The 20,976-nt window shown below is 32.3% G+C and overlaps 2 protein-coding genes across 3 annotated transcripts; one reads left to right on the top strand and one right to left on the bottom strand.

Annotated features, from left to right (window-relative positions):
- The first annotated feature begins 899 nt into the window (after nt 1-899).
- Nucleotides 900-11,383, top strand: LOC128178731 (hillarin-like). 2 transcript variants are annotated; one of them, XM_052846037.1, is made up of 10 exons: nt 900-1,023; nt 1,801-2,020; nt 4,085-4,324; nt 4,622-4,857; nt 5,003-6,206; nt 6,593-6,788; nt 7,186-7,463; nt 7,686-7,889; nt 8,308-8,335; nt 9,857-11,383. In XM_052846037.1, the coding sequence occupies exons 2-10, from the start codon at nt 1,823-1,825 to the stop codon at nt 9,862-9,864; spliced, it is 2,592 nt and encodes an 863-aa protein (XP_052701997.1). In that variant the 5' UTR covers nt 900-1,023; nt 1,801-1,822; the 3' UTR covers nt 9,865-11,383. The 2 variants fall into 2 exon arrangements, with proteins under 2 accessions (XP_052701997.1, XP_052701996.1); XM_052846036.1 differs by lacking the exon at nt 900-1,023 and adding an exon at nt 1,150-1,303.
- Nucleotides 11,384-15,858: 4,475 nt separating this feature from the next.
- On the bottom strand, nt 15,859-19,181 carry LOC128175389 (hepatocyte growth factor activator-like). The gene is made up of 5 exons (XM_052840959.1): nt 18,842-19,181; nt 18,526-18,625; nt 17,422-17,628; nt 17,089-17,216; nt 15,859-16,536 (listed from the first exon to the last, which is right to left on the bottom strand). Exons 1-5 carry the CDS (start codon nt 19,118-19,120, stop codon nt 16,435-16,437), a joined length of 816 nt encoding a protein of 271 aa, XP_052696919.1. The 5' UTR covers nt 19,121-19,181; the 3' UTR covers nt 15,859-16,434.
- Between the last annotated feature and the right edge of the window lie 1,795 nt (nt 19,182-20,976).

Here is a 20,976-nt window from a genome sequence, read left to right as displayed (position 1 = left end):
GATAATTTGATCGATTTAAGTTCTTGGTGAAAATTGTATAAAGTGGAAGAACAGGTGAGTTTAATGTCATAAACGTCAAATTCTTTTGGTCAATGTGTCTTTCTCTTTAGTTTAAATTACGATGTTTTTATAAATTGTTTATTACCACGTACACCACAGCTCTCTCCAGATTTTTTTGTCTCTTTCTACGAAGGTAGCATTATGGAGGGTGTGGGAAGGGGAGGGGAGCTCACTCCACTTTTTCTGGATATAAAAATATCCACCATGGTTTGAATAAGAAATTTTGAAGATAAATTTTCAGGGAAGGGGTGTGTGTGTGACGGGGGGGGGGGGGGGCTGTCTTGTTTGAACGTTACTGTCAGGTTGCTCTCAAGCTTAAAAAGCCAGTTTCGGCTCTCTCTCTCTCTCTCTCTCTCTCTCTCTCTCTCTCTCTCTCTCTCTCTCTCTCTCTCTCTGTTTTTCAGACTAAATCACAACCGAGGTTCGGTATCTGTAGTAAATTATGCATTTTTCCACTGTTCTTTTTTTTACGACGGTGTCACCCTATTATCAAGAGATTTAAACTCTGGTTCATAATAGCACCGCATTCATTGATTGAATATGAAGAAAATTGTAATTAAGATCTAAAGATAAGAACGGAAAACAACCATATTGACTGCACGCGAAATAGTGTATTGATGTAATCAAATAATGAAGGTCCATGAAAGCAGAGAGTTCGATGAATAACATTTCATGGGATTCTTATTTTCTAATAAAGATTTTCAAAAAATCAAATGCTCAACAATGCACTTTTGAAATCAATTCTTACTCAAGTTGACAAACCAGAAAATATTCGATTCAATTTTACAAACGATTTTAAAACGCTTTACCAAGTAATTTTTCTCCTTTATTCATGCACTGCCGTTTAAAAGGAATGTGCATTGAACACACAACGATGGCTGGGGCATAATGAACCTCTGTATTGATATCTCATTTATGTGCCTCCCGGCGTTGTAGACTCATACTTGTATCTACATTGATAAGGTGGGTACATATTGTGATTTACATCTTCTTTGTTTATTTGTTTTAGGGGTATCTGTCATCAGATGTTAAGCATCAGGTTGTGGCGATTCGTATCGATGCTTTTAAATTATTTTTTAAACCTTACTGATCATTTCAAACGGATCAGTGGATCTAAATATCCATTGTTGTTTTAGACAATTTGAGGTAACCGTATTGACAGGTATTAATTTCATTGTTCAATCAAAGTCAAGAGTATTTTGGAATCTGTCGGAAGTACGTAGTACTAGGCATGTAGAAAAAGGTATGTAATTGAATAGTTTGCCAAATGTTGACTTCATACCTAATCTGAAAGTATACAAGTATACTAACTGAAGAATACAAAGTGAAACTATTTGACATGAGATGTGTACTTTTTTCTCATTTTGAGAGGTGCGGAGGGTTAAACGATGTGCTGGGTTGTTGCATTTGGCGACTTTGGAGAGGTTTATGGATTATATCTTATTTCATACATTGTATATATTTTTATATGTTCAAAAATCTTACTGAGATGATAAACATCTTAATTTTGGTGTATTATGGTTAAGGTAAAAGGAAGTTTCTCAAATGCACGTAAATCCAACACATGCATGACATTGTATTCTCAACACGCTGTTCATATAGTCACATAAGTTTTACAGTTTATGAACATAAATACTAACTATAATTTCACAGAAAACATATCGAGATTATAATGTAACGGTTGCTTTATATTCTCTTACTAGTACAGCCCCATAAACTGATATGAATCATTATTTTCAGAAAGAACAAACGATGCTAAAGGATGGGCTGCGGGGGAAGTAAGCAAGATGTTGCAGCTGTGCAACCCATTGAGAACAACATAAAGCCAGTCTCAGAACCCCCAAAACCAGTTTCGAATGGTACAACTCCCAATCAGGAAGTCAAAGATGAACAAGAAGAAGAGGAAGAAGAAACCGGATCGGACTGTTTATACATATCTACCGATCCGGGGGAAGAAACGGTAATTAATTCGATGTAAATTAATCTTTCGTTCGTTAAGAAATTAATGAGGAAATGCATCACGCAAGCAAGCTTTTGCATGTATTGTTTTTAATTTTTTTTTCTAAAAGCACTTATACAGAAACATGACTAATTTAAAGATACATGTGATTTGTATTATCATGACAATGAAATAGCCCATTGATTAAAGTAATACAAACATTTTTTTATAAAAAAATTCCAAAAAGATCTTTAATGAAATAGCACAAACATTGAATATAAAATCACGCAAAAATATGTATATGTGATTGATAAAAATTAAATTTGAGATTGAAATGCGTGTAAAACAGGCTTAAAACAAGAAAAATAACACGAAGTCAGAAAACATGACTTGTGTTCGCTGGCTGATATTAACAAGGAAGTTAAAGAGAAGTGCAGCGTATGCACATAGAATGAGCAAGTTACATTCTGAAATATTCATACTTTTTGAAAGCGTTGATTAAAGGCCTCAAAGTTTTCGGAATCCGAGATAATAAAGAATGTTAATGCTTATCTCTAAGTATACTGAAAAACTCCTTACTGTGATTTAAAGATCCACGTCACATCAATAAAGTTAAAGATCTTCTCCTTATAATGAACTGCCGTAAAGATGTCACCCCGATTATTACACGGCAATAATCTCTTGAAGATATGTCCACACCACTATGAGAGGAGTATGGACTCGAAACTAAAAGAATTGAAATGAAATTATTTGACAATCTTTATACAGTTACCCAACTTAAACATTGTATTTTTCTTTAACATTAAGACTTGCAATGCAGGAAGTAAAGCGCTTCTGGTAAAATCAAAAGATGAAAATTTGAAACATTAACGTCAGCGCTTTTAAAAATAAATAATGTAAGCACGAGTATAGTCTTGTACCGAGAACCAACCATTTCATACTGATATGAATATAAAATGTAGGCGTTAAATTTCATGTTCAAATTTTATTGTTTGCTTAAAGCATGATAAAAACAATGAACAGCAAAATCTTTGTATGTTAGTTGTTTAAAAAAAAAATAATAAAAATCAATTTTGTTTATACAAGAACTTTTTCATAATAATATTGAGCTATGGACAAAATTAACTTTATTGGATTATATTTGCTGATAATAATGAATTGATGGTAGAAGCTTGTGTTATGATTTTAGACTCTTACTATCGGATTCGGTTTAAAAAGCGATTATATAAAAAGTACCTCAAATTGCTAGGTAGTAAAATAAAAGGGTACACTAGCGAAAGACATAACACATTGTAAAGCCTATTTTTCGAATAAATCTTCTCGTGTTTATTTTATCGAAAGATACGTCGTGTTAATTTGATAATAATTTTTTTAATGCCTTATATTCCATTTATAAGTTATGCACCCTTCAGAAACATTACTGGTTGAAATTTTATAAAATGTTTATGTAGATAGTAAAAGTGTTGTCCCTCCTTCGTTTAGTAATGTTGAATTTATGATAAATCTCCTATTATAAATGTGAAGCATGTTTACCCAAGGCCTATTTACACTAAGTTGTTATAAAATCCTAAAATAATGAGTAGATGGGTCTCATTTTTCACGGAAATTTTTTTTTAACACTGTACATTCGCTTCATCCATTAATACATGTACTTCTCTTATTTACAGGTGCTATTTAATTTTACAGCTTCTTTTTTTTTTCTGTATCCGTCCACAGACGTGCATGCATAAATCAATTCTTTATAGTGATTCTTTCAAAAGCATTAACTATTTTTACAAAATAAATGAAATGAATTATAACTTTTTCATATTTTTAAAACATTTTTACAGATGAGCAAAATTTGGCATTGCAATTGCAAATAACTATTTGCATATTTGACGGCATTTTTCTTTTAAAATCCTTATAAAAATTAAAATGATATGATTAAAAGTCTTCTATAGGAAATGTTTTGTCATATAAATTAAAATTCCGTGTTCAACACACCAGAAAGATCCTTATCTTAGGATATTTAGCCTATCCAGATATTAATAATTATTCCAAAACAACTTTTAAATTAATGAAGGTGATCGTACATATTTTTGTCAGCTGGAGGTAGACGACAGTTTGGAAGAGTATAATCACATCAAACCGTCTGAAGAAGCACAAGAAAATCACATTAAAAAGGCAACTAACGTCAAATTCTTTGAGGATTGGTTCCCGGAGTATTCTCAAGATACGGACGCTGATTCCGAGTCGAGACCAAGAACAGTGAACCACATTGACATAAAAGTACATGGCTCGGAAAAACAACTCACTATTGCCGACATCGACAAAAGGGCAAGAGAGGTAAATCACAATGCCGTCATCTTGGTTTCTTTATTAATTTTGACTTTCTCTCTCTTATTTTGAGACTTTTTGTACCGGATCCTTTGATACATATATCATAAAAAAATGGAACTGTATATTTACAATGAAATTCCAAGTAAAAAGTTTCTAACACAATAATGCACTTTTTTTTCAATTTGTAACAACATCATTAACCAGTAATTGTTTTTTTAAATATATTAGTTAGTGAAAATGTTGATTATTATTAATAACGGTTGCAAAGGACTAACGGTTTTTTTCTTCTTGAATTTTGTCCAGACCCCACAAGACAAAGCATCAAGCTTCAAGGCCCTTCGAAACTACTTGCTTAAAGATCTCGAGAAACAAACCGATAAGGATCGGTTAGCTGTAAGAGCAATCCTTGTTTGGCTTAGTATTCAAGAGGAGGGCGATTTTGGCTCCAAAGCTGCAAACAAAGATTCTCCCGAAGGATTTCTGTCACTTTTGGCCAAAAAACAAACAATGTTTTCCACATTTTTCACAGTTCTCTGCAGGTAAATCATGCGTGAAAACATTTTATAAGAAAGATTTTTAGATCACTTGATAAGCGTATTTTATAGGATTTTTTTTTAGATCACTTGGTAAGGGTCAGATCAGATAGTTCGGTTAGAAATAAAAAAGAAATGATTTTCCTTGCAGAGAATTTGGTCTTACTTGTGTGAAAATAAAAGGACTTTCCAAAGCTGGGGACTATCAGCCAGGTGATGCAATAACTAAAGAAAACAGTTCGGACATCTGGACCGCTGTATACTTTGAAAACTCATGGAACATCGTTCATCCATATTGGGTTTGTAGAGGTCTGTTTGGACACAGACCAGCAGGATGGATAAAATTAGAAGCAGGTGGAAAGGCTATTGGCAAATCGGAAAAAGGAGTAGCAGGGGTCCTGAGAAATGCATTTAAAGAATATTATATTTTTCCTAATCCAAAGGAATTTATTCATACCTGCTATCCTACTGACTCAAAATGGCAGCTGACAAAGAATCCAATTTCTCTTAAAAGATTTGAGAAAATGCCGTATTTATTGCCAACTTTCTTTGGAATGGGACTAAAATTAATATCAGATGAAACATGTCTGTTAAATACTATAAAAGGAGAATGTATGATTGAAATGCAAGCTCCATTAAAAAATGCCAACCAGATTGGTTTGTGGTATGAACTTTATTTAAAAGAAGGAACAGGGAAGACTGATGATGAGAAACGTATGCTCCAAAAAGAAAACATTCCCAAATTAGTAGCAATGATAAGATGTGGAGATCTTTGGCAGTTTAAATTATCCCTTCCAATCGAAGGAACTTTTAAAATTTGTTGCTATGGTGGTCCCTATAAGTCCACTATGGCCCGAATAGCTGAATTTAGAGTAGACTGCAAGGAACGAAAAAAAGACTGTAGAATATTGCCCTTTGACCCCGGTCGAGTTGGGTTTGGGCCCGGACCAGCTGCTGCGTCTGCTGGATTTTTTCTTCCATCTCATGCTGGGGGATTGGTACCTGTTAACGCTAAATCTACCATAGAAATTTCTTTCACCGTCGAAAAAATAGTCATTGAACGAACTACAATACGTGCCACATTATACACGACTAACAAAGATCAAACAGTACTCCAAGAAAACGTCAGTGTTCGAACCAGTGTAGAAACCAGCACCGTATATTTTGATGCTGAAGTGCCAGATGAAGGGGAATATGCCTTGTCTATAAACACGGTGAGGCAATCACAGACGACGCAAACGACGCAAACAAGCACAGCCGTTTCTAATGGCAAATCCCAACAACATGCTCATGTTCGCGAGGAAACGTCGAATGTTTGCAATTACTTACTCTCTACTTTCGCAAAATCAAAAGAGGTAAGTATGTCACAAAACAAATAGCAGACTCTCTCTCATATACTTTTTTAAAATGGCATATGTAATACAAGGATCTGTTGCTGCTGATATTTTCTTGGAAGTCGAGATTGTTATTTCATTTTAGCTCATCAAAATCGGAACACGATATAGAAGATGTTTTTCAACAAATCATAAAACTCCTATAACTAATTTAAAAATATTTTCGAGAATGCAATTATGTATTTACCTGCATGAATAATTGATTCCGTTTGACGTCATTCAATGTAGCACGGATATAATTGTCATATATACTGAATAATCTTGGCTTTCATTAAAAGGGCAAAATCAAATATTTAAAGAACCTTTTTTCCCAACTGCTTTTGATTTGATTTTGTATACAATTGCAGAAACTTAACCAAAAACTTGCTCGAAGTGAATTGCAAAGTTCACTAGAATCAGCCCCAAAGCACGGAGAGGGTCTTACAAAAGGCATCAAGAATATTGAAAACGGAATCAAAAAATGTCTGAAGCAAAAAATTATGTCATCTGATAACCAAATTGTCGTAGCAAAATCAAAGTTAGAACATCTCAGAATTAAAAACGGTAAGAAAAGAGAGAGAGAGAGAGAGAGAGAGAGAGAGAGAGAGAGAGAGAGAGAGAGAGATTTTTACAAAAAATATCAGACAACATAGAGCGAGCAAAATATAAATGCTTTAACTGAAATGATTTTTAACCTTTTTGAAATATAATAACATTATTGCTTATTGGTTATACATATTATACGACTCAAAATTGAAGAAAATGTTGTTATCGATGATGATTGTAAATTGTGAAAGTGATGCAACATGTTTACATTTGTATAACCCAAAACTCTCGGTTTCTCCAAAAATATGTATTCCTTATAGTCTTACATAGTTTTACTTCAGCGTTGATGTACAAAATAATCTATAACACTGATTTTCTTTAACACTTATAACATTTATAACATAACATTTTTTAGAGGTTCGAAATGCAAAGCTACGTAGAAATTTGTACGTGACGATGGGAACAATTCACATGATAAAGAACTCTTCTCTAAGTAGAATATGCGATAAAGAAATACAAGAACTCGAAGAATTTAAAATGGAATTAGAACAGCTTCAAAAATTTCCCCAAGAACCACCTTCTTTACACTGGGCGATCGGAGAACTTGCAAACTCCCATACTTTATGGGATGAAATAAACAACACCGTCAAAGCATTCCTCACGCTTCTTGGAGAACCACCTGAGTCTTTAAAGGTATTATTTATTGACTTCTTTAATTAATAAGATTTGGTATTCATTGAAACATAATTAAAATATTATTTATCAATCATATATTATACCAGTTAATTTATTTTAGGTTTTTCGTTGCATTTATGTAAAAATACAACTGTACATATAAATGATGAAAATTGTCTTGTAATATTGCAACAAAACAAATGAATTGTAAATGTGTGATTTTTTTTGTTTTATAATCAGACATGGAACGACATGCTCAATGTCTTGCGCCCACCTGCTGATATGCCTCCGATGTTGAGTATTACAGCCCGTATCAAGGAATTGGAAACGTCAGGCGCACCTAAGGAGGGAGTTGATTTGGAAAATGTTACCAAGTGTCTGAAGACGTATAGCATAGACCAGGTTAGGAATATTAACGTTGGAGCCGCTGTGATGTATGAATGGGTAAGCAATGTCTATTCATTGTATTGAATATAATGAAAGATGATTTTTTAGAACTATCTTTAACGCAATATATAAAAGTTGAAAACGATTCGAAATGACGTAAAATGTAGTCTACAGTGTAATGAAATTGACAGTATGTGATCTGAATTTATCAATCATATTTTTAATCTGTCATTAGAAAAAAGTGCACTAAAAATAATATAGCTTATAGTGAATTATGGTTCTCTCTGTTCATTTTCGTTAATATTATATAGGATCCATTGATGTTTACAAAAACACTGTCCTCTATATATATAATTAATGCATCGAATTGTACACAAAAAAATAATTACATCATTATTCTGTAGTTTTATAATTATATTTGTGTTTGAATAATCATTTCTTGTGTTCTTACAAATGTAACACTTCTTTTCACCAGGTCTTAAAGAATTCAGGTCAAAAAACAGGTACTTGATTTTTGAGGAATAACTTTTTTAAATGCTTTGTATTTTTGTGTTTGTGTGTATTTTCACCAGAAATACAACGGAAACCCATCTTTTATTAAACATAATTATTGTTTGATCTGCTGCCAGGTTATTAACGCAAAATGAATACTATATTGATCACGTGGTACCGACGTATTATCGTTAGATTGAATTTAGGATACATGTTGCTAACCATACATAAAACATATTATAACTGAAGTTTATTCTTAGGATGAACACTTAAAAATTTAAGGAGTAATATTGAACAATGGGAAGTGTCATTTATTGAAAACTTTTGACCCCAAATATATGCACTTTCCTATTAACGATATAAAGTCAGGACTGATTGGAGTGGTATGAAATTGGTGGTGACAGCGGTGCCAGACCGCCCAGATAAATCGTGAAAATTGTTAGTGAGTTTTGTCATTGTTGTCACTGTGAGCATTATAGGGGATTTCTGAATCATAAATTATGCATGTAATTTATTTAGCAATGATAACCCTTCTATGTTATGACTTAAGTTTTGACATTCCGGCCCATTAGTACTTTTTTGTCTCAGTACTTTTACCTTGAAGAAAAAAAAACTCGACTTAAAACATTTTGCTCTTCGAATAAAGAGATACTCTGACCCCTTGATTTTTGAATATACACACTTGATCTCAAGTAACGATTGTTATGTTAGCGTTTTTGAGACTAAGGATGACCGAATCCATTATATCCAAAACTACTTTTCGAAGGTAGTTTAATATCTATTATAATAATTTCTTACATATCTATCTATCTATCTATCTATCTATCTATCTATCTATCTATCTATCTATCTATCTATCTATCTATCTATCTATCTATCTATCTATCTTTAATTTTCTTTAATGCTGAGTTAGTTTTAGGCAATCGATACATGTATTTTGTTACATTTTCCTTGGTTTTTTTTCCCATGCTTTTTATTTTATATCATTGTTGGTCCTCGTTTTTGCCTTTTGAATTTGTTTCTAATGTAAAGTAATACTTTAAATGATATATCTATACGTCACTGAAATGCTCTATTGAAAGTTGATTTTACACACATTCACGATACGACAATGAACATGTGACTAAATTAAGCCATACTAATTTCTTTTGTAAAAATAGTATAGAAACATCGCAATTATTCAGATATCTGATATCTGATTAGACAATTTAATACACTTATTTCCGATAAATTGACGATTTTTAATTACATGTACTAGATAATCTTATCAATTACAACATCAGGCGGCAAAATGGTCTCAACATGTTTTCATGTAACTTTAAAAAATCCATCTCAATTGCAAGAAGAGAACATGTACTACTTATCAGTTGTTTTTCGTGACATATTGTTCTTCAGTAGTTTGTATTGTACATGTACTTGTAATTTCAAATTGCTCGGTTCATTTGGACTGTCAATCCTAATTTTAAACAAATTTATATAAAATTTATATTTTTATTAGGATAAACTGTTTCAAAATGTGTATCTTTTTTCAGACAAATGATGTGAGCTTAAAGCATGAGATAGCTGAAGACCTGGCAGTGACACATTATCTATTTCTATTTTATGTACTCTTTGTATTAACATGTATATACACACAATCTTAGTGATTTAAATTTATATTTGACTATATTTACAAAAATGCATTTTTTTTTTGTTTTCTATTATGTCTGCCTGCATTTCTGTCTATAAATGCGATTGCCTGGAAAACTCTCAATATATTTTACGAAAAACCCATTGTTAAGGTGTGAACTTGTTAAGTTCATTTTAAATGTAAAAAAGAATTTATAGATACTTAATTTATGGAATAACAGAACATAACTCTTAGAACTGTTTTTGAAGCATAACAAAACAATTCATTGTACATGTGCTTTCAGCTAGGTGTAGTACAACTGTGACATGGATCTGAGCTATGTTGTTAGCTATATAAACTGCATTGTACTGTATATAACCGTATCCTTCAAAGTGGATTCGAATATTCGAAACATAATATTGGCATGAATTTAGTGCATTCATTATTGCATCGAAAGATTAATTTTTGAGGTCGTCGTGTCAACAACTGCCTTTAAGTGAGCAGAGAAATTGAATAACGCGCGTTAGCGCATAATAAGAAGTTGTCTACCCAACTGATGACAGGTATTGTCAAAACCTGCAGTCAGGTGTCAGGTGAGTAAACAAACTGAAGAACGCTCGTTAGCGCGTTATGATCATTTTTCTACTCAACTGATGGCAGTTATTGGCAGTTATTGACATGACGGCGTCAAAAATAAGTTTTAATGCTAATATTTACATTCCATAATTGATAAACTCAATAATTCTATTAAAATATTCGATGTAAATTGCTCTATCAAATAATGAATAATAAAAGGTAACAAATAAGTAACAGCAAAGGCGTTATTGTCTAGAACCGGTTTAAACTGATTATTTCTTACTGTTGAGATGAGTCATGAAAAGAAAAATAACACTTGACATTTGCTTAAAACAATTCACTGTACAATCAACTTTATTGTTGAATAATTATAAAACACCATGTTTTAACCACATTTATAAAAAAAATTATAAAGAGTTCAATCAATTATCAAACATAATTGAGCGATCTGTATACATTGAATAAAATCAGAAAAGTTAGATTTTTCTTCATTGTCATACCGCTTTATATGGTACACATGAAGTTTAAGGTTTAAGGTGAATCGACGTAAGATTAATAGTTTATTGGGATTCTGCATAGCATTGGCATTGATAAGATATTTCAAAAGTTCCGAACAAAGCCCTAGTAATATTTAATTTCCTTTAAGATTTCAACACGGCCACACATTAAAACATGTTAAAAAAAACTGTTATTCTGTTGTTGATTTAAAAATTTTCCTTAGTGATTGGTACATGTGTGCTTAATATATATTTTTAAAATCACAACGTTGTGATGCAAATTGGTGAAGTTTAATTTGAGATATATTTTTCATTAGCAGGTACCCTATGATGAAAAGTTAAAATATCAACTAAGTATGAAAATGTTTATTCCGCAAATGATACACTAATAGACTAGCTCCCAGTCTGAAAAAAAAAATTCGGATAGAAGACCTTAGCACTACCTTCTGTTTCTTTAAATTTGAAAAGGTGCAAATTACGGCGAACAAAAACCTGAGCAAGTTTTGGATTGATTTGGACAGTTTTTACACTTTATAGTGCTGTTGATGACCGTAGAGGCAAGTAAAGTGGTGGTATCTTTTGTCCGGTATTTTTTATTTGGAATCGAAATTTAGCACAGAATATGTTCGAAAAAAATTAACTAGTCCTAACTATACCGGGACGTATAGACATCGAAGCTACCCAAAGACCAGACGAAAACTGTTTACATTTAAATGTTTATTGGTCTTAAATGTCTTGTTCATTCTCAGTCAACTAAACGTATTATTCGTAATCTTTATTCATTTTTTATATATTAACATATCCAAAACTGATAAGCTTTGCTCTAATTTGAGTCTCTTGAATACTGGTCAGTAAAATGAATAAAATCATGACCATGGTTAATGTTTAAAAGGGCCATGGTCAGGATTTTGGTCAAAATCTATATTTCTGTTTTTATTATTTAAAATGCTCTAGGAATGCATTTCTAATGTTAAAATGAAATTTAAGAGGCAGACGTAGAATCATATGCAAGACACAGGGCTCACAATTCTTTCTCATGTAAACAAGACTCGAGCCCTGTTTTTGTTTACAAAGGTTCAATATACCAGTAAAAAATCCGTTTAGAGCTCATCTGTTTATCTTCTTATTTAATACTAGACTTTGACCCGTGCGTGCATGGGTTGGCATATAACATTTACGAAATAGATACATCGACACGCCGTATTGTTGACATTTACATAATTAAGCTTTAAGCCTACAATAATACTATTAATTTCACTACACTCTGCTTAGTTAGAAAAATCTAACTGAAAAATCTCGGGACGGGCCTTCACCACAGTTAAAACGCCTCCGATATATACACCTGTATTAATGTAGCAAAAAATTGCAGAATCGCTCCGGAACGATTTTGGAGAAAATTAATGAAGCTGAATTGTAAATAACAGTCAAATTATTCACAAAAACCCATTTTGAGGCTGTAAATATCTTTCATCTAAAAATTTAATTCTTACTAATGAAGAATTCAACACTTTTCTCCAACTTATTTCCTCGCTTTGAATTTACAGACCATGTTGACAATAGGAACTCTCGGGATTTTTCATATTAAATGCACTGAGTGAGAGTTATCACCTGTATTTCCTTCGATGAATATATGACAAATTTTTAATGAAAATTTACACTAATTGTAATATCGTTTCTGAGTTTATCCATACAAATGTCATATTTTGGAAACATAAACTAAAGAGCCTCCCGTGATTAAGCGTGAATGTAATGCGCATGCGCAAGATTGTAAAATCCAAAAAAATCAGATGATTTCCGGATTTTTTAAAGGAATTTTCTTTGATTACTAATTAGCGAAGCTTGATTGAGATAAAATAAAAACAAATTGGTTATCTTCAAGTACCAATGATTGGTAAAATATATAAAACAAAAGACAGTACTCATCCGATTTCTCGGTATTAAAGCTAAAAAAAATCGAGTCTATTATTTTAATATAGTAGTATAGATTAAGCATAAAAAGCAGTATTTACGTTTCATATATTCTTTTTAGGTTTTAAACTGAAATATTCACGTTAGCATTCAAAATGTAATCAAAATCTTTGTTTACATAGTAAAGAACAGTAAGCTCTGTAACATGCTTATAACTCAACGAATAACACTCAAACTTTGGCGATGTATTAAAAATGTCTTACTTAGGCATTATAAACATCAAAATGGGGAAAACAGTTTTGACGAAAATCGTGATCATGTACCTTTAAGAACCTAATGGCAATGAATAGAAAAAAAATAATCAAAGTAATCACAAATCAATTAATACGTCAGAATTTGAAGAATCATCTGGTATCATATTTTGGACAGTTTTTATATAATAATTATTGTGAGAAGCTCGCAATTTTTATTTATATTACAACTGAATTTCGTAATGAATATAATTATATTTCATAGGTACTGTGTAGAAAAAGTAATGCATACATTTTTTTATAGATGTGGATAATGTGGTTTAAGTTTGTTTTTGTGGATTCCTCAGATACTGATGCCTTAGTGGGTTTCCATCTTCCTGTAAGATCCAAGTTAGATAATGTAGAGTTAAATATATAACTTCTGTACATATACGTTTAAATAAGAATCAGTTAGCAAAGGAATGAAGGTTAAGACCCATGAAGTTAAAATAAATATTTTGTTATTGGTTCATGATAATAGGCAGATTTTAATAAAGGTAACCCAATCCTCGTAAAATGTTCTGATGAAAGTTGAAAAAAAAAATTATTTCAACTTAATAGACTTAAATTTCAACACTAAAAAGAAAAAAAAAATATTTTATCACACTTTTTAAGATTTTAGATAAACATAAAGTAAAGGATATTTTAGCATCAGAAAACATTCTTTTTGTTAAAAGTAAAATTTTTGTAGGCAGAAACAGTTTTATCTTGTTAATTTTATTGTCAATACCGTGTCAGGAAACTAAAACAACAAAACTATTAAATATTTTAATAAATAATAGCATTTAGGCATTCAACTGTGAGAAAAGTCAGATAAAGAGTAATTTCCCTTTAAGTACAATGTAACATAGATAAACTGTATTTTAAAAAATGGAAATTAAGGAGAAAATTGGGCTGTAAAAATATCTTGAACTTAACAATTATTCTAATTACCTCCGTGTGATTATATTCACATAAAATATATAAAACTATCTTTCAGAGGTTTTAAGGAATAAAAGGTTTTACAAAAAGGTATGACATCACAGTACACTGGCTCTACTCTAAAAAAGCAAACATATACAGTACCGATCAGACCCAACCTAACACCAGAGTGAACCCCAACTAAACCCCGGGTTTACTTTCTGGGTTTACTTTGGGTGTACTTTTTGAAAATTTGGGTCCACTCGGGGTTTACTTTGGGTTTAGTTGGGGTTTACTTTGGGTTTACTCGAGAATTGCTTTTGGAGTCAACTATACGCACTGAATTGTGAAGCAGACCTGTATTTTATCTCATCATCCTACTGCCTGTAATTCCTGCCCCTTGTATATTCCGAATACACGTGTAGCGTCTGCTTTCAGGGTTTGCTTTCTTCTGATCAGGGTTTACTCTCTGTATCCACTCTGGGTTTACTTGGGGTTTACTCTGGGTTTACTCCGGGTCCACTCTAGAAAACCCAGAGTAAACCCAGAAAGTAAACCCAGGGTTAAGTTGGGGTTTACTTTCTGTTAGGTTGGGTCTGATCGGTACTGTATGACACATGAGACAAAAATGAAATAGAATATGCAGATAATCTGTTGTGGTTATAATAAGGTTGAATAATTAAGGAAATCTTAAAAACAATGATTTGATTTTTATTTCTTATGAATATTGAATTGATAAGGCTAATATAATACTATTCTGATATGATTAAAAAAAACAAATTCCTAGTGCGTTAAACATTTGGGACACAATTAGCACTTTCAAACAAATTTTCAAAGTGTGTTTAATTTGGAAATCAAAGCTCCTTTAAATGTTTTATCCAAAAAACATACCGATGTACATCAACATTCTTCACTTTCAAACAAATTTTCAAAGTGTGTTTAATTTGGAAATCAAAGCTCCTTTAAATGTTTTCTCCAAAAAACATACCGATGTACATCAACATTCTTTTAACACACACACACGCACGCACGCACGTATATAAATATATATATATATATATATATATATATATATATATATATATATATATAAAGAGCACAGGGAAATTCACTTTTGTTGGGGCTCCACCTTCGCCCGAGGCTTGAACTCACGACCTCTGGAACCCATTCTCCTAGCAGTGAGCGGCCACCGCGCTACCCACTCGGCCATCTAGGCAAGACAAAAATCTTACTTTTGATGACGAACAGAACCTAGCGCGCTGGCCGCGCACTACACAGTCGCTTGAGATACAGGTTGAATACAGTTAAACGACAATTTTAGAGGATCGGAACGATACACATTGCATATATATACACATAATATATAATCAGCACAAACATTGCAATAACTCTCAAATTGACATATACCTGCCCATTGTGAATGATATAGATATATATAAAGCACAGGGAAATTCACTTTTATTGGAGCTCCTCATCCGTGGATATATATATATATATATATATATATATATATATATATATATATATATATATATATATATATATATATATCACGACGGAGAACTAGTCAATACTGGGAAAAGGGTTCGACCCTCCGAGGCACCGGTAGATTTTTTCCAATTTGATTTTAACTTGTATACTTATTATATCAACCGTGGGCTAAATTGCAGTATATTTTTTTTTTATTCAATTTCATTTATGACGTTTTAAGGATAATATAACATTTTTATGGTGAAAAAAAAATACGTCAAAGTTGAGGATTGGAAAATCTGAGGTTAGTGTTAATATTTATATTTCTTATTGTAAACACTGTTAAATAAGGTTGAATATGGTCTAGCATCATGGGAAACATGGAGGAGCAACCAAAACTACAGTACAATTTCCAATGAATTATTCACATTGATAACTTGAAGAACGCATCTGCATCTTTTCTTCCCATACATCACATTTATTACTTAAACTTATTTATCCATAATCAAAAATGTTCTAAATTAACGATTATAAAATCACCATTATCAAAACGAACAACCTACTGATTTGTTGTTCGTCATGTGTAAATTATTTAACTAAATGATTATGATCATACTTTAAATTTCGAAATTCCTAATCAGGATAGCTAAAAATCTCATAGTTTTTTTTAATGTTCAGCTGCATCCAACATGATGTTATATATTTAATATCATATTATCTATTTCTGCTTTTCCAAGAGACAGCAGATGCAGACTCCGAATCATGACGCCATATTTAGCGACCTAATAATTTTTGATGACATAAGAGCATAATCATTATGGATTTTTTCTTTTCTCCTTGAGCACCAGTTCTTCTTTTGCTTAGTTACACACGGGTACATCACACAGTTCCCACCTTCTGCTTGGATCTGTTGTGTAACACCAAGGCCGAGGTTCCTGGTCCGGATTTCGGCAATAGTTTTCCTAGAAAAATTAAAAGTAAAATGATCATTTTTTTTTTTTTTTTTGCTAAACCAATTACACATATTACAAAATAGTTAATTTTGAGGTAACAAACTTAACAACAATAATCATGCTATAATTATTAGACATTTTGAAGAGAACGATTATGTGCGGAAACTCATTAGAAATGAATTTAAAAATTTCGTTGTATAATGCAAGAAATCTGTCTATAAATGCATTAAATTTGGCTTTAAGAGACGCGTTTCTGTCTTCTAACTGAGATTATTATATTTATCATGGATTCTTGGCATCCACTGAAAGTATTTCTATTAAGCGACGGCTTATTTCGTTAAACTTATTTTTCTCATATTTTACGATTTTTCTTTCAGTTTTACATAAGGCTCCTAAAAATGACTCGTTTTTGTCTGGGTCTTATATTTTACAAAACGAAAATTGCATTAAATCAATAAAGATTGTCAGTTTTATTAGAATTGGTTCATTATACCCAAACGTACACTTAACATTTAATATTAAATAGATCAATAATGTAAACTGAAAGGAGACATAAGATACCTCAAGATCAATGAAACTATGGTTATGTGGACTAGTGGTGTCCCACCGCTGACAGGATCTATTGTTTATTGTCACATTCACAGTCCCCCAGTATCTTTCACCCATTGTATCATTTGCTGCAGTACACACTAAAATTCAAGATTTTAAAATCAATTTAAGAATTCTTTGTAATTAATCTTCACTTAAAAGATCTGAAACAAAACAAGAGAAAAGGGAATATTTATGTTTTCATTTTTTTCATTGATGTTTCTATTTTGTTTCATCAACTCATATAACCCTTGATAATAGAAAACGTTACAGTGACTAAATGTAACATCTAAACAAAACACGAACCTTGACATTTAAACATTGGTTTCTCCCATTGGCCGTTTGCCAAACACGTGACTTGATTTCCACCGACTGGAACAGTTCCATTTGCGCATGTATACTTTCTTTTCTCTCCTACGTAGCTTTCCGAAGAAAAAAATCCACCATTGTAAAGGCTAGCATGAAGACTGGCGCTATAACCGTAATGCACTGGTAGGGGTTCTCCTAAGCATCCTAAAAAAATTGAATGACATTTAAAAATACATTCTGCTATATATCTATTATATTTTTATATTCTAATACAATAAAATTAGAAACTCTTTTGAAAACACTATATCTATTTCAAAAATAGAACATATAACCGTAAAAAGGAGAAATCTAAATTATCACAAAGGCAGTATAGTGTACTCTGACTATTAAATTTCTTGATGGACATTGATGGTAACCTAAAAACAAAACGTTATGTTAAACGCCATATCTTCAATTTTTCTATGGTCAAGACAACTTTCCTTACTTATGTAGCAATATACCTTCATCACCTGCATATGGTGTTCTTGTCTTTCAGTTAATTCGATACGCAAGGGCATGTTTCTTCGTATGAACAGTTTTCGTCTTAGAAACTGTTCATACGAAGAGCACGCCCTTGTCCTTGAGCAAGCTACTGACAAACAAGTTGATAAAACAGGACTGTCAACAGTCTCGTTTGAAGTCATCTTTTCGTAAGTTCTATGGTCGATACAACGACCTTGTCAGCAAATACAATCTTCCACTGGGTCGCATGTTGACTGATGTTTTTCATACTAATTGTTAGACCATAATTAATCACCTAATTGTCTACGGACTTTTCCGGTTTTTTCCTGATTACAGCAAAGAGCACACGACGTGTGTGATCGGTCAGCAGAGGATGCTCACTACTTCTAGGCACCTGATCCTACCTCTATTTTTTGGAGGTCCGTGTTGCTGCTTTCATTTTGTATTTAGTTTTATGGATTTTTGTGATGGTTGACGGTTTGTTATTGTCATTTTTTCACTTACAAAATGAACAAGATATACGTTGAAATATAGATTATATAAAGGGACAATCAGGTAAGGAAACTTTGAAATTCAAAGTACATGTAGTCACTCACATACTTGTTATAACGCAAGCAAATCCTCCTAAAGATAAGGGAATGCATCTTTTACCCGAATGACAACTAGTATTGCTACAACGTCCAGCCAAGGACTGTATTTCCTTAAAAAAGAACAAGATTTAAATAAAAAACAACTTTTTAAATTAATATGATTCAGTTTTGAAGTTCAACTATGTGTTTCTCTGCAAACAAACTTCTTTTAAATGATATATATTGATTTCTAAAAATATTACTGGTATTGACTTATTTTTTTCTTAGAATATTGAGATATCTAACCAGAACAATCAGAAAAAACATGTTTAAAAAATTGAACAAACCTGTGAAAAAGAGTTTCTAGAGACGTATATAAAATCCCCCGTTTCGTCCGAATTTTCCTTGACTTGAACAATATCGGTCTCCTGTTGTGAATTCAGCTCACACAACAATCGATTTACGCTAAAATTGACCGAGAGACAATCGGTGTGAACGTAACATGATTTGAAACACTGTTTAAATTCGATTAGTTCTTCACGTTTAAAAGTGTAACCTGTAAGGCGTCGACCAGATCGAACAAAAGCAATCCACATCATGAAAATTACATGTTTTTTTAGATCCATTTTAAAAAAAAGTCACGTTGACATGAATTCAGTAAAGCATTTGGTCGCTTTATCAGTTTCGATCGCTCATCAACTGCCACTGGGGTATATACACCGGCCGAGAAAGTTACGGTTGCTTGCTTTGCAATCGAGACATTCAGGTTGCACAGATTTCTAAATGCATAAACTACACATTGTAGTAACATGTTCATGCATACTTTGTAAATAAAAAAAACTAAAATAATTAAAATATAAAATATGGTATTCTTCGAAAGAATGTCCAAGGTATCAGCATTATCTTGCACAGATAGCGCTACCTTACTTACGTGCAAATTGAACACGTGTGTCGTTCATACAGAATGCATAAAGTCTGCGTCTTATTGTAGACCCCGGTCGCAATATATTTATATATAGTAGATAAGCAATTGTAAATTCAAGAAAGTTGAAACGTAACATCGTTTTCATATGTTTCTACAAAAACATCCAGTTTTCTAAGGTCCATCATGCCACTGCACGATCTACTTAAATGCGTGGTTTGTACATGTGCGATGTTACAGCAGTACGACACAGAAAAATGTTCTACAGTGATAGAGGGTTTTTGATATATGTGTGCCTGATATATATCATAATTATATGTCATTCAAAACGTGTTTCTACATATCTTCCCGTCCAAAGTAATGTGTTTGGGTGAATGAAGTACCTGAATGCGGCGAAGCATGAATAGTGATGTCGGTCTTACATAGGGGGTCTTTAGCGATAAGCGTAACAATAGGAATCGAAATTAATTTGGCGGTTGTCAGAGATAAAAGGAAAATAACGCGCATTTTGATTTCATATCAGCTCTAAACACATTACCTGGCTCCGTTTTTAGCGCAACTGAACCGAAGGCTCAAGTGAGCTTTTCCGATCAAAATTTGTTCTTTGTCTTTCATCGTTGTCGGCGTTGTTGTCTTCAACTTTTCACATTTTGTCTTCTCCAGAACTACTTAGCAAATCAACATAACTTGGTATAGAGTATCATTGGATGAAGGTGATTTAAGTTTGTTTAAATGGAAATGTCCTCTTGAAAGGGGAAAGATTTAGAAATATTGAAATTTTATTTGTACCTTAAATATGTCTTTTATATAGACACATTTAATTAGTTTTGTAGCATTAAAGAAACAGTACAACTCAAAACACGTGTGAATAACAGGTTTACCCATTGTCTCGTTAGGAAATAAGAAATAACGTTGATTGTAAAAGTTGAAATACATAAAAATCCCTTTCACATACTTAATTAACGTAATTATGAGCCTCCGAAAATTTAAGGGTCGTACAAACCGGAAAAATTTTATATTGTTTATTGGTACCACGTGGATTTTGATTGACAGTAATTGACACTTGCTGAAAACTACAAGATCTTCATCCGACTACGATCACCAGGTATACGAGGTAAATAGGAACTCTTTAAACATAGGGCATCATTACCAATTTCGGTTCATTTTAAAATGAACAAATTATGTCAAATAACCCCTCAGGCGGTCTCGCTTACAAAAATGAATTTAGGTGGTAGCAACTCCAGTGATAAACACGCAAAATACATGCTTACAAAATAATAATTGTGGTTATTTTAAAACCTTCGAACAATTTTTACCTGGGATAGGAAGAAAAGAAATATTTCTATCAACAAATATGTTTAGGAAAATCTTTTCAAGTCCTGCATGTCTTTTGTTTACAGTAAATACGCATGCGTAATAGTATAGAATTCTGAACCCCGTAACACGTTGCGATGTAAATATATGTATGGGTTATACGTAATTATTTTTCATGAAAAAATTAGATTTATTTCATGGAAAAGTTTGTAATTTTCTGAAAGTTTATACATTCATGAGTAGTAC

This window comes from Crassostrea angulata, chromosome 3 (assembly GCF_025612915.1).
Source record: "Crassostrea angulata isolate pt1a10 chromosome 3, ASM2561291v2, whole genome shotgun sequence".
NCBI classification, from domain to species: domain Eukaryota; kingdom Metazoa; phylum Mollusca; class Bivalvia; order Ostreida; family Ostreidae; genus Magallana; species Magallana angulata.
Note: the sequence above shows the minus strand (reverse complement) of the source record. Positions and strands in the feature narration are given on the sequence as shown.